Below are 15,064 nucleotides of genomic sequence, written 5' to 3'. Positions count from 1 at the left end.
CTGAGCACTTGAAGCCATTTCCACTCGTAATAAAATTTTGAGAGCGGATGAAATTGTGGTGGCTAAATAAAAGGAACAAAATGCATCTGTGCAGCCAGCAAAAAAACCAAAATGCAAAAGAGCAAAAAATCGCGCATATCCGCTTTGTAAAAATACGAGTCTAAGTGATGGGTTCCGTTTTTGTTTAGTAGTGCTCACTAGTGAATGGCCTTGTCGTATTTGAGGCTGATAGTGGGTGTAGTGTGGGTTGTATTGTGGTGTGCATGGCGTGTTTCAATCGCAGAAGTCGGCCCGACTCGTCGTTGGCCGTTAAGAGGACCTGGCCTAATCGAATGAATGTAGAATGGGCACAAACAAGTCACGCCTGCCTGCGCATTTCATCAAAGAACGGCTAACAAGAGGCTAACAGCTCTTCATCCCTCCCTCTCTCTATCTGCTCAGCTGGGTCCTTTGAAGATCCTGAATGACACTCAATTGGCCTAATCGGTTTCTAAAAAGCATAGTATGAATGTCATACGGTACGCTAATTTTGAATATTACAAAAACCGGAAACGCGTTTGATATCCAAATTGTATTTGCCATTGGAAAGTTTATACCCATTGAACCTTTCTAAATACAGTAATTGATACGAAATTGCAAAAAACAGATGCACAAACATCTCGACATTCAACAGGTTGCCCAGTTACTTAATCAATTCATCGGTGTTGAAAGTGAGTACTTCATTCAAAAATACTCATGAGTGGCTCTAAAGCGGATTAGAGGATTTATCTTGAGCTAAAAAACTGATGCAGTGATGCAATGTTCAAGATGTGTGCCTTAGTATTCAACATTTTTGTCAGATTTATCCAATCGTAAATAAGTAAAAATATACATTTCTTTATGTCGAGTCAGGAAATTTAATAATATTGCGCAGCTTGTGGTTTTTGGTGAAAGCAGTTATAATTCAATAAAGCAATGGTAGCGTTGAAACTAATATTATATCAAATTATACAAAATAATTTACTAATAAATTTAAACTGTGAATTTAAAAGAGTTGTGACAGAACTGCATAATAATAACTATATAAATATACATGCTTGCCACCTATCAAAAGCCAAAACAATTGTTTAATTAAATTTTCGCAACTTGTGGCATTTAGTAAAAGCGCAAATAATCAAATAAGTCGAGTAATTTGATATGCAGTATAGCAACCAACCAAAAATGCGTGTTATTATTAAATCGTGATTAATGCCATGTGAACTAACGTTTCATGTCCTTTTGGTTGATGCCATCCTGATAAAGGACATACATTTTCAGATCTTGGTAACCTGGCACTTTTAACGAGCATTCCAAAGGCATCCATCCTCCTGTGCCCATTTCAAAAAAGCTTTAAGCTCTTTGGCAGCCAAAAAAGCTGACAAATTTGTACCGGAAAGGAAACAACTTCCTATTTGCATGATTTATTGCCAATGGAAAACCAGGACTGGCTTCAATTGCGAATGTCCCTGTTATTCGATTTTCAACGAAATTTCGTTTGGCATTCAGTCGGAATGAAAGTGAAAACAAAGAGTGGTGCTACCCTTTTGTGGAGAAAAGACAATTTTCAATTGGCCAATTAGTGCTATTTAAATGGCAAGTTACGCCGTTTTCAAAAGCGCCAACTATTTTGTTTTTGAAGTTCCGCGAGTTGTAAATGTAATAAGCAAATTTCGCTCCATAGGTCACCTATTCCACTGAGTTCCTTTGCTCCTTGCTTGTTGTTCCTGTTTGCCAGAAAGTTAGTTTCTTGGCCAAGAATTTGTCTTTGGCCAAGTGCTGCTCACGCTCGGTTTCTTTGGGCAAAAGTTGGTGTTTGAGTTTCGCAGTGGAAAGGCACTTGCGGCAGATCTTCAAATTCTGCCAGCCCGGCGGGCTCACGTGGCCGCCCTCCCAGTTATTTAATAAGCAATTAAGTTCCCTAATTAAATACATTCTCTCAGAGATTTACATAATAAGTAATCTACGCCGAGCGTCTTCCTCCATTGCGGCGTTAATTAAATTTGCAGACCGATTGCATTTCGGAAACTTGATTTGGTTTGCGTCTGGCTGCCAGTTGTTAACAAATCATGATGGCTAAAATGGTCAGCTTCGGCCAACGCACTTGGTATACTCTTGATATTGAAAATTCCTTAATAAGGGGAAATAACACTTATTTATAGAAGTATTTTCAAAATATATATATAATAAATCTAGTCGGCGACTTTGACGTGATTTATATTGAGTTCGATCAGCTCATTTGACAACATCAAGGAATCCAATATTCAGCAATTTTATACATACTCACATGGGAAGAGGGAATCGAATTTCCAATAATTTAAAAGGAATCGGAATTTTACATTTTCTCGCGCTTTAGCGAGAAGCCTGTGATTTGGTGACTGTATTTATGAAATTCGCTTTTACGTCACTTCCATGAACTGAAAATTGGTTTTCACTGGCTGTATTTGGTCGATATAATAATGCGGAAATATATAGGAAATGTATATGTCACTAACTTTCTACAAATTGTTTCATTTACAAAAAAATATAGCTCGATATAAAATAAATAAGGAACAAACCAGGTTTCAATCCATTGGCTGTTGCTTACAGAAACATAAGTTTCCTTGTTGAAGAAGAAGCTTTATCGAACTTTATCTTATAGATACATATACTGGTATGTATCTTTTACTTGGTTAAGTAAGTAATTACAAATTTATGCACATTGCATTGAAATATTCCAAACACTTGAAGCATTCCCAGCCAGTCGCACTTTCTACATTTATCAGCAATTGAATTAATTTCAGGTTGCGGTTCAGCCGAGTTTGGTTTGCAAAATACATTATAAAGTTTAATAATCAGCAGAGAGCAGGTAAAATATGTATTAAGTTCGACATTGTGTTAAACTTTAAGCGAATAAGTTAACACAGTGTTATTGGTTACCCGCTGCTTTTAATAACTTTCCCTTTCGATGCCCACACAACCTGAGTTATTTTCCTCGATGGTCGGAAAAAATGAAGGAAAAAAAGTTTGGTTCAAGTTTATTGGTTTCACGCTGCTTTCATCAATTGCTGCATTTGGAAAAAAAATAGCTCTTCATTTATGGCATTACTTAGTTGCGAATAAATTCAGATTTAAGCTGGTTGAAAAAAAAACCCATCCTATCAACGGTGACTAAATGTATTTTAAGCAGACCGCTCAACCGTGGGTATCTAATTAAATAAGAGCATCGATTAAGTCAACTGTCTTTTTATCTGTCCCACTTTTAGGGTCACCCGGTGGACAGCTAATTGCAGCTAACCCCATTGGCATTTGGCAAACGGAAAATGCATCGTGACCGCTGCAACCACATTGCACCACTACCGCCAGCAGCATCAGCGCCACCACTTCCACCTCCAGCAGCAGCAGCAAGGGTATCCGCATCACTGAAACCGAATCTGAAGGCATCCCAGTGGCGGCGACACACGGAATCCTTGCCAAATGCGGCCAAATGCGAGGCGCTGGCAAGTAAATAAGCGTAATCCTTTGCGGGCACGTACCACGACTACCTCCTGTTCGGAGTAGCTCGTAAATATTTGGCCAAGTCAGTCATGGAGGCCATCATCATGACGACCCTGCCCAACCTGACAACGGATGCTGGCGACAGCAGCTTCTGGCTAACCGGTGCCCTCTCGCTCTCCGAGATGTTGGCCAACTCGAGCCACGGGCATTCCACTGGGAGCACAGCCTCGTCGGCTGGGAGTTCGGCCACAGAATCATCCGCGGTGAATGTGGGCAAGGACCACGGCAAGCACGTGAATGACAGCGTTTCCACGGGTCTAAGGTAAGTGCATGTGCCTAGGCTTTTCCATTTCCACGGCAACACACACACGCACAGATTCCATCAAGCTCATGAATGCGGGCTCAACAAGTCATCGCGATAAGCTGAGCTTCATTTTCCAGGAGATGCATTCAAGTAATGTGCTTAGAAATCCACTACATATGTAACTAGCAAGTAGTAAAAGTAATCAGATTACTTAGAACAGTCAATACAATCCATTTAATACAAATGGATTAAAAGTAAGTAAAAGAGGAGGATCATCAGCTTGGGTACAACATTTATAAGAATTTTGGCTTATAAAGTAGCAAAAAGAATTCTTAAAGCAATACAATACAATGTTAAATAGTTCTGAAGCCATAAATTGATTTAAAATTATTTATTTATATTTAATTTAATGATTTAATATTAAATTCATAAATTTAAACATAAGTTACACTACTGCAAGCAGGAAAAATTCAGATGACTAGAGCTATACTTTCATAAACTTAGCTTAGAGCCATCTTAACAAAATTCAGAATTAATTGAAAACCATTTGAATTGAATAAGTGAGCAAGTGATAAATTGAAAAAATCGCTTTTCCCATTTCCCCAGCAATTACAGTAATTACCCCAGCTACATTCACTACAGGGACAAGTACGACCTGAGCTACATTGCCAAGGTGAATCCCTTTTGGCTGCAGTTCGAGCCACCTAAGTCGAGCACCTTCCTGGTTATGGCCGCCCTGTATTGCCTGATTTCGGTGGTGGGATGTGTGGGCAATGCGTTCGTCATATTTATGTTTGCCAACCGTAAATCTCTGCGTACTCCAGCCAATATCCTGGTAATGAATCTGGCCATCTGTGACTTTCTGATGCTCATCAAATGCCCGATTGCCATATACAATAACATCAAAGAGGGTCCAGCTTTGGGCGACATTGGTAAGCTTAAAACTTGGGAAAATAACTTACTAAATATTTATATAAAATATAAAATACCATCGATCAACAAAAACAATCTACATAATAAATAAAATTAAATTGGCTCCAAAATGCTTGGACTGATTTCTGCTGTTTCTTGCAGAAATTCAATCCCATATTTATGCGATTCTCTTTAACCGAGAGCAATTAATAGAATGTAAATGAAACCATAAGAGTTAAATTTGTAGCCTACACTTCTTGGTTCATGAAGAAAATATTCCAGAATGTACAGGCTATTAAAATTTCAGCAAACCTTTTGCTTGCCTTGCAACCACAACGTGAGGTTCATTAGAAAATCCCACTGACTTTCCACAGCCTGTCGTCTCTATGGATTTGTGGGTGGCCTAAGTGGCACCTGTGCCATAGGTACCCTCACCGCCATCGCCCTGGATCGGTACAATGTGGTGGTGCATCCGCTGCAGCCGCTGAGACGCTGCTCCCGCCTGCGATCCTATCTGATTATACTGCTGATCTGGTGCTACAGTTTCCTGTTCGCCGTGATGCCGGCCCTGGACATCGGACTATCTGTCTATGTGCCAGAGGGCTTCCTCACCACCTGCAGCTTCGATTATCTGAACAAGGAGACGCCAGCTCGCATTTTCATGGCACTGTTCTTTGTGGCTGCCTACTGCATTCCACTGAGCTCCATTGTGTACTCCTACTTCTATATACTGAAGGTGGTCTTCACGGCGAGTCGCATACAATCGAACAAGGACAAGGCCAAGACGGAGCAGAAGTTGGCCTTCATTGTGGCGGCCATCATTGGTTTGTGGTTCCTGGCCTGGTCACCGTACGCCATCGTTGCCATGATGGGTGTCTTCGGCCTGGAGAGGCACATAACGCCACTGGGATCGATGATACCCGCGCTCTTCTGCAAGACAGCTGCCTGCGTGGATCCCTACTTGTATGCGGCCACCCATCCGCGGTTTCGTGTCGAGGTGCGTATGCTCTTCTATGGACGCGGAGTGCTGCGCAGGGTCTCCACGACCAGGTCATCGTACATGACCCGATCACGATCGTCTTTTACCCACCGATTGAGGACGAGCACCACCGGTGAGGGTGGAATCTGTGATCATCGCATGGAGAACTATCTGATGAACAACAATCTGATGATGGTGCCCGAGGAGACGGAGGAGAACGAGGAGATCGTCGTGGTGGCCGAGATCAACAATTCGGTTAGCAGCGTCATGGAACAAAGTAAGTTCTGAAGGATGACGATTACGCTAGTTAAGAGAACGGAAATCCGGTCAATCTGTTATGAACCTACTAACATAACCATTTTTAATTAGTTATAAGTTTAAAACAGATATAATATTATATAATTTTAAAATGAGTCAAACTTATGATCATGATGATACTGAAAACTTGGCTTGGTAAAGCTGAAACACCTGCTTGATTTCCATTTTTTTCCAATTGAAAATTTCAATTTGGTTTTGTCCAGGTAATTTAGAAAAAAACCTTTTCTATCTCGAAAAGTAAACTGTTCGCTGTTAATTGAAAATGTTTGTGCACTGCACTGCAAGGCATATCAAAATGGAAGCTATCAATAATCGCAAATTGAATGGATCGACTCAAGTTTCATTGTTGAACTAAACTAATTTGTACGTAGAAAGAATAGACCGAACTGAAATCAGCAATGACAGCAAAGTAATTTCGCTCGGCAATGATATATGCCAATGGCATTGTTCATCTCTGACTGAATGCGTTGTCATTGATGGGCCTACAATTGAAATGAAAATGAAAATAATAATAATAATAATAAATAGAAATGAAGCAGGGAAATCCGCCAAGCAGTGGGAAATTGACAAGGCACAAAGACGACACAGTGGTGATAGTAAACATATTTAATGAGCTTATGTGATGTTTAGACAGGGGGAGTAGGCGATCGGAGCAGGGAATGGATTAGTTAGTCGATATATATACACACATATGTACAAGACATCGGAGGATAGCAGGCCTATTAGAGAGGCGGGGCCGAAATTAGTACAAAGATAGTGGGTGGCGTGGTTAGGGGCCGATGTGGAAATTCAATAGGCAGATTTTACATAATTTCAGGGAAAGTCACTCGGACCCAAGGTCAAGCCGTGGTATTGGATGTTAATAAGCGGATGTGCAGATTGTTTACATTGTAGTTTAATATTGGGATAACTCACAATCAAAGCAGCCTGCGGACATCTTGTATTTCTGAAATGGATTCAGCATTGTGATGGCCCCCATTCAAAAGTTATTGACAACTTAAGCTAATTGCGTTTATTTCTCGATGTCTAATCCGATGGTTCTCTTAGTATCTTATAGATATATTACATATATTGTATACAATGTCTACTCTAAAGAATCTAACTAAGCAAACGACTTTGATAAAGTCGACGAGTACTTGTACCTGTAAGAAATGTAAGAACAACAAAAAAAAAAAAAAAAAACACGAAAGTGCTAGTAAGCCAAATATATAACGAATTTATACTCTTGATATTTACTTAGCCGTATCATTTTATATACATATTTATGTACGTGTATATCGGGGATAACTGGCCACAATGGGCCATAGAACAATGGTGGCCCCAGATGAATAAGTCTCGGGCAGCATTTTAATTACTAGAACACAAATTTAAGCCATTGTTGCGACAAACTTGTATATTTCCTTCACTACGTGAACGAACAATGGACCCTGCTATTTGTAATTGTGCTCAAAATGAAATTGCAGAAGAATACTTACGCAGTGGGAATAAACAAAGAGAGAGCGGGGGAAAAACCATTTAATTAGCATATTTAAAATGCACTTTGACATCAATTTTGTGTGTGCATTGTGTGTGTGTGTGTGTTTCACTTAAGCAGCTTGTATTTAAATTAGTTTAACTCAGTAATTGTTTGACATGCAGTACCTATTGTTTTTGTTATGGCGGTAAATGTTAAAAAACCGAGCAACTCGAAATAAATGTGCAAAAACTTTAAAACTTAAACTCTTTTTTTAAGCCATGCCAACAGGTGTTAAAAGAAGGAAAATAGTTTTTATAGTAAGTATAAAAAGTAAATAAATATTGGGTTTGTATGAATGGACGATCCACGTGAGTGCATTGCCATTTTTTGCTGGCAGTTGATAATGCAATGAGCGGCCCCGTTGCGTATACTTAATGTGCAACGAACGAGGAAGCCGCATCATTTCCCACTATTTTCAGCGCACCTTTTTGGCCAAGAGAGAGAGAGAGCGCAGCTGCGAACGAGAATAAGTGCCAGCTAGCCGGCTACAGTGCGCGACATTTGTGCAGCTCTGTGGCCTGACTCTCCGTCAGCTGAGAGCTTTCCCCCTATTTTCTGGTCGGGAAACATTGGCCAGACAACGACGCCGGCGCCGGCTGCAAAGACAAGAGCAAAATTTCACAAGCAGCATAACAATAATTTCAGTCGCGTTTTTCACGACCTGCCCGCGGTTGTTGTTCCAACAAAGTTTTCCTTCTTTTCTTCCCAACAACAAAAAGAAAAACACACACACACCAAAATAAAACATTAAATCGGGGAATTGTTTAAACAATCGTGTGATAAACGTATACACATATCGCTGAAAGTGTTCCACTTGCTGGCTGGGAAAGTGTGGAAAAGTCGGAAAAGCCGGCGGAATAAAGGGATAACGAGTGCCAGCATCCCGGCGAACCAAGCCCAAGGAACTTTCAACATTAGGTTCGGTTCGCTTTTATGTACACATTCTAGCGCTTTGGCTAATTGTATTTCGATTTTTCACTACTCTTTCACACCGGAAACAGCCCCTACTTCCGTTTTGCCAATGTATTTCACTGTATTTGTTCGATTGCATTTCCATCAATTCCTAGTAATCCGTACTAATTCATAGTTCGTTATGTTCGCCTGATGCCCAAATAAATATTGACTAAACAAACTGCATGCGGGCGATGTTGTTGCTTGCGATTTATCTCAGTGCACATCCAGCCAGCCACCCACATCGTTTACAAGGCTGCCTGGAGTCATGCACACTACCAGGCTGAGATACACTGCGAAAAAATGAGCATGCTATAACTAAAATGTTAATTTGCCATTTTGTTTTTAAACTTTCTTTAAGAAGGTTAGAATATACTGCCATAAAAACGCTATAAATAACTAAAAAATAGGCCATCTTTCATATATTATTTACTATAGCTCATTATTTAGAATTTATTTGCCCATTTTGATTATTTTTGAATAACTTTTTCTCGATGTTATCACATTTAAGTTGCTCAACTTGAACTATTTTGAAAGCCATATATCTACTTTATTGATCTGAAATTTCTGTTTCTCGCCATGTAAACAATATCAAAATGCTCATGTCTCTGTGCTCACGTGTTTATGTTTTTATGTATCCCGTCTAGATACCAACAATTCCATTTCGAGTGTTGCGTGTTTACGACATTCGACTGCTTTGCATGCTCATCACTGGTTCGTTTATCGCCGGCGATTGCAGCGGCTATTAGGGTCGTGTGCCTCCAAACTGTATTCTCAAGTTTTGGGCTTCCACACTTCCACCTCCATGACAAACGAACCACCAACACCCCGCCCCCGGCCCACCACTAACTTGGAGACTGGCAGACAAAGTGTCTGGCGTACTCCAACAAATGCCAACAACGAAAACATCAACAGCTGCAGCCCGAATGACAATTGAAAGGGACACAAATGAGCATGCAAAGAACGCCACTCGACTGCATAGACGCCTCTCTCTCCTGGCAGAGTGGGTGGGGATATCCCCATCCACCCATCCACCCATCCATGCAGCCAGCATTACTCATACGACGCGTTGCCCGTGCGACAAAATACTTGTACAACAATGCGGCTCAAGTGACGACGCGCCGCTGACTGTTGACAGCTTTAGCGTCACTCAGACCGACTTCGCTGGTTCTCCAGTTGGAATGCTTGTTGTTTCCACCGCCAAGGTGTTGTTTACACACACACACACACTCAGCCTTTGCAAATAAATGTGAATTTGTTGTGCACGCGATTTGAAAGGGGGCAACTATCCCGGATAATGCTTGTTCCGAATGGCAAGTGTTTGATTCAATCTTCTTTAAGATGCAGTGAGAACATCACTGAGTATTCGTATGCTGCCTCCAAGTACTTTTCCTACTTCAGTTTGTACCTAAAAAGGCAAGAATATGCTTTAAATAAATCATAAATGGCCAGCATATAAAGCCTGCCCTAATTTATTCCCCCGCCGAATTCGATTAAAGTCCGAGTGAAAGTTCCCCATATAATAAAATAAATTTCGTGGGCTTTGCAAACTCACACACGCGTAACATCTGAACAAACAGATTCACATAAATAAAATTCCCTCAAAATTAGTGCATATACTCAATTTGTGTGCCACCGCGTACATTAAATTTTGTGATTTGTCCCGACCCAAAAATTGATATAATAGGAAATGAAAGTTGGCTCCTTCCGCATGAGTTCATACCTTTGACAAATCAAGGGTCTGCCCCGCACACTCGCCACACTCACACACATTTATTCGCATTTATTCACTTTTATTCAGAGACTGTTTTCCTGACACATTTTGTGGGTCACTTCAGGAGTTGTGAACGGAAGACCCGCATAAATTCAGAAGCAGCTGGCTGAAAGTTTTGGGTATTGTTTATACGATACAGGAAACGTTCTCCATTTGGAATTCATTTCGTATGCTGCACTGCACGCCACTCTTATGCTCAGTCAAGTTTTCAATAAAATGCTACTGTTTTCCAGCGTGGCGTCATTCGTGAATGTTGCTTCTATTTGGCATTGTTTTCTGTTTTTGTGGCGCAACAAAAGGCAAAAGTCAGGAGCCGAAAAGCATCGGCAATCAAAACAAATCGAAATAGTTTTTCCCTGGCAGCTGCGCATCGCAGGGCGATGTATTAATTAAGTTGAGGAGGAAACACCGTGCACTCGAGGTCTACTTATCCTATGCCATGAGTGCCCTACAGACACAAGGGGTGTATTATTTTTAAGCACATCTAGAGATTTTGCAAGCTTATGGCTTAATCTCACTCACAAGTATTAGCCATGAAACAGCAGGCAGGTGGTTTATTTGGTTTGTTAGTTACAGAATTGTGTTTAAATTTAATTTTATTTATTTATACAAATTTTTGTTTAATTTATTGTAATACTTGAATCATTCAGGAGTGGCGTAATAATGATATAACTAAAAAGATAAAATTTAATATGTGTTTTATAGTTCGACAATTTGAAAACCTTAAAAATGCCTACATTTCCAATAAGCTATAAAAGCAGTTCAAATCAAAGAAATAATAAAGATTCTTTAGAAAATATACATTTATCAAATTAATTTGTTAAATTAAGAACTTAAAGCTTAAGTATCTTAAGTATATGCCTTTTAAATTCGCTTTGTTCTTCATTTTTGTACCCATGCTTATAAAGACTCCTCTTAAGTTTCCATTCCCATAGGAATTATTTCATTGAAAGGGTATATAAGCTGCCCCTATTTTATTCATTAGCACCCATCTCTGTTGGCTGAATTGCAGTTGCCCAGCGGCATGCCCACTATATGTACCCATGGCCCACTCTCCACCCATTCCCGGATCCCATTCAGCTGCCCATTGAGGAGTTGGCTGGTTGGCTGGCTCATCGTGTCCGTGCTAATGACTGCTCGCTTTGCCTTTTGATTTTTTGGCAGCCGTGCCGCTTGGAATGCCATTCAGCGTGCGTAGAGGCAGGCGTCCCTTGGCCGCCTGGTTGCCCCGCTCCTGGTGCAGATAAATTTATTTATTAATTGCATCATTTTTGGACACGCCAATGTAGCCGAGGATGACACTCAGTCGGTCACTCGACTGCAGTTGCACTCGCTTTCGCATTCACATTCACATTCACAGTCACATTAACATTCGCACTCACATTCGTATTTGCATTCGCATTCGCAGTTGTATGCAAATTGTGAATGCGAGTCCGCAAAAAGCCGTGTGTTGCGGCAACTGGCAGGCCTTCTCGGGGAAAATTTCTGGGAAAATTGAAAAAGGCACACCGATGCACTGGGCGGCATATATTTCGTTCTGGGCGCCCCTTTTTGTTTATTTTCATAACTATGCAAAACAGAAATAACACGCTGGCCAAAAGCGAAATATTGAAATATTTACAAAATAAATACAAAGAAATCTTCTTTCTCTGGCAGATTATCAATTTAAAGCACATTATTCCTTGTTAAAACTGACATTTAATAGTGGACTTGATGTTTTTGTTTGCGAACTATAATATTTTCTTGACTGCCTAACCATCTATAGGTGTTTGTTAAAGTTATTTAAACAAAAGTGAATTAATACGCGATTACTATACGATTATTGGCAATTAGATATTTAAATGCAATTCAAATTGATTTTGAATGACTTGAAGAAAAATCTCATGTCATTCAATTGAGTAAATGATACGCGAACAATGCATTGCGAAATGGAAATCCCCGTGAATTCGATTTACCAATAGATATAATTAACTGATTTATAATTGTAATTAATTATAGCACAAGCTATAGAAAAAACTATATTCCTTACAACCTACAAAAATGGCATGACTTAAATGCCTGTAGATATTGCACTAATTCTCCCTAATTTTTCACAAGTTAATATATAGATTAACAATTGAACTTTTATATTATTCACTTAGCAATTTATCCCTTTAAACCAGAACGCCATGACCACCCAATTTTGAGGAGGAAAAACACGATTTGGGAACCAACATATCATTAGCCAGTTAGTGTAAGCAGTATATTTGCCAGATGTTCGACATCACCTGGCTGCCCACCGCCTGCGGATCGCTGGCTCCGGCCCTCATCCCGCCAGCGCACATCGTCATCCTGTGGTACTTCTGGGAGAACTACGCACGCTACGTGGACAGGCACTTCTGCACCTGCTCCTGCTGGGACACCGTCTTCAAGGGACCCTACGAGTCGGGCGTGGCCGCCTACAAGCACATGTACTTCAATGCCACGCCCAACAGCTTCAAGATGTGGATTCTGACCGTGTTCGCCGTGATTGCCCTGTACGAGTGCATCAAGAGGCTAATCGCCCTGATCCTCCAGCAGCGCGTGCGGTACTCCATGCTGCTGCTCTTCCTGCTCTCGATATTCTCGCATTACTATGCCTGGTGGGCGTACATCAACTACTACAACGATGACTACTACAATCAGTGGAACCACCAGCTCTTCTTCACGGTAAGTGAAGGACTAGAACACTGAAAAAAACTGTTGTACATAATTGGAAAATTATATACAAGTAATAAGATATATGTTCAGGTATTCCACATTATGTGTTTGAATAGTACTGGTATACATTTTGAAACAAATATTACAATAAATGTATCTAAAAGTTTCCGAACCAGATGGCCAGTTGTAAAAGCTAATTGGATATTTAAAAAGTTTTTCAACGTGTACCAGTTCAGATTGCAACTTACAAGTCAATGTCAAATATCGCAACTACGTGCCATCATATGTTTGTGCCCTAAGCCATAACTGGCCATCCATAATTTATTGGGAAAGTTCGTCCTGCGCGAGTGCGCTCAAAACTTGCACAATATGCGCTCAAATTCGAACACTTTCCCGCACAATTTTCGCACTTTTCCCGCACTAGACCGCTCACCACCCCTCACCCATCACCCACTGCCCACCACCCACCAGTCCAGTCCGCCCAAGTCTACATAGCCATATTCATGGAAATAGAAGTATGGCAGAGTAATAAGTTTCGAGAGCAAATCCATCCATCCGACCAAAGTTTTAATGAGTGGACTGCCCTAAAAGTGCGAAATTAAAAATGGCCAATAGATAAAATTATACAGTCACGAGTTCGGGAAGAAATATAATTATATTTATTATATAATTATTTTCATTTACCAGAAGCCTTAAACTAATTACTATAATCAGTGTAATAAATAGATCTCATCTAATTATATTATATATTCGCAAATAGCTAAAGCACATCTATGTCCTCGTTTAGAAATATCAACTAACTAAATCCTTTCCCATCTTAAAGCTGCAATCTTTAACACTCCCGTTTCTTCCAGGTAACCGAGTTGTTTTCAACGGTGCTAGTAATGCACCTGGCCAACACCACCAACGTGGTCACGCCAAAGAAAGTCTTTTGCATAGTAGGCATCGCCCTGCTGCACATCCTGGCCAGCAGCTTTGATCAGTTCTTCATGAATGTGGTGCGCGGCGAGGGTTACGCCCACCAGATAGTACGGGACATTGGGTTCATGGTGCCTGATCTGCTCCAGCTCTTTGTCCCAGTTTGGCTGCTGCGACAGGCACGCCGCGAGTGCTATACCACGCGACCCTTCCACCGAGATCGGAAACTCCATCGGGACATTGTGATGATGCTGTGCCTGGTGTCGCTGCTCTTTGTCATCTGCACGGTTTTGTGAGAAAGGATCATGCTGGAGGTGTACGAGGAACGATACGGAAAGGTAGTGCCCATGCAGGATGCGGCTGTTCAGCTGCTGAACCGCTACCGGATGCTGGCCAGTGGAAATGTGCACAATTGAAGATGATTGCTTTTTGGTACTGAACGGATTGTGGGTGGACAATAGCGGCACTTGCCACAGCAGTAAGTGTGGAATATCCTGTATTCCTGTAGAATTTCGTATTTTCATTTAACGTTTGTGATAGTTTTTATTTTCTGTTGAAACAAACTGAGCGGACGACGACCATATCGATAAGCATAATTATCAACCTACGATGGTACATAATCAATACAACAAACTGTAATCTTCCATTTAGAACCGTTGACCGATACCGATGTTAAGTGCATTATCATTATTAACCCATAGTTGAACTTAGGTACGATGTAGTGAAATCCATTCCTGGACATCCCGGGAACTTACGAGTAGAAGGGTATAGCACCCATAGTCACAACGATAGACAGTTATTACAGGCATGAACACATGTGTAGATTAGTTATGGAACAACGATGCGGATACTTAATATTGATAATAGATTGCGGATGTGGAAGTGGAGCGGAAGTGGAGACCCACCCAGTGTTATACTACCTTAACAAGTTACATGTTACTGTTGTTAGATAATAACAATATTATACATGTTCATCGTGACAAACCAAAATATTCCAGTACATCTAGTAGACAAACCACAAACGAATAACAAATAACACAAAACCAAAATCGTAGTAATCAAAATTAGCGTTATACTATATTGTTACGATTGACTTGACACCAAGGAAATCAAAAACATGCAGATATTAATATTTGGAATAGCCTATACTTATACACATATATATATATATATTTTAGTATACAAAATTATATTGAATAAATTTTAAGAGACTGAATATCC

At 40.4% G+C, this 15,064-nt stretch overlaps 2 protein-coding genes across 2 annotated transcripts; both read left to right on the top strand.

Annotated features, from left to right (window-relative positions):
• Positions 1 to 3,560: 3,560 nt before the first annotated feature.
• LOC6605408 (opsin, ultraviolet-sensitive) lies at positions 3,561 to 7,036 on the top strand. The gene is made up of 3 exons (XM_002030205.2): positions 3,561 to 3,814; positions 4,403 to 4,728; positions 5,083 to 7,036. Exons 1-3 carry the CDS (start codon positions 3,582 to 3,584, stop codon positions 5,973 to 5,975), a joined length of 1,452 nt encoding a protein of 483 aa, XP_002030241.1. The 5' UTR covers positions 3,561 to 3,581; the 3' UTR covers positions 5,976 to 7,036.
• A 1,037-nt stretch (positions 7,037 to 8,073) lies between these two features.
• On the top strand, positions 8,074 to 15,059 carry LOC6605407. Its single transcript, XM_032717528.1, has 3 exons — positions 8,074 to 8,439; positions 12,409 to 12,934; positions 13,780 to 15,059. Exons 2-3 carry the CDS (start codon positions 12,500 to 12,502, stop codon positions 14,137 to 14,139), a joined length of 795 nt encoding a protein of 264 aa, XP_032573419.1. The 5' UTR covers positions 8,074 to 8,439; positions 12,409 to 12,499; the 3' UTR covers positions 14,140 to 15,059.
• Positions 15,060 to 15,064: the final 5 nt, after the last annotated feature.

Source organism: Drosophila sechellia, chromosome 3L, assembly GCF_004382195.2.
Source record: "Drosophila sechellia strain sech25 chromosome 3L, ASM438219v1, whole genome shotgun sequence".
Taxonomy (NCBI): domain Eukaryota; kingdom Metazoa; phylum Arthropoda; class Insecta; order Diptera; family Drosophilidae; genus Drosophila; species Drosophila sechellia.
This window is presented reverse-complemented; position numbering and strand designations above follow the sequence as displayed.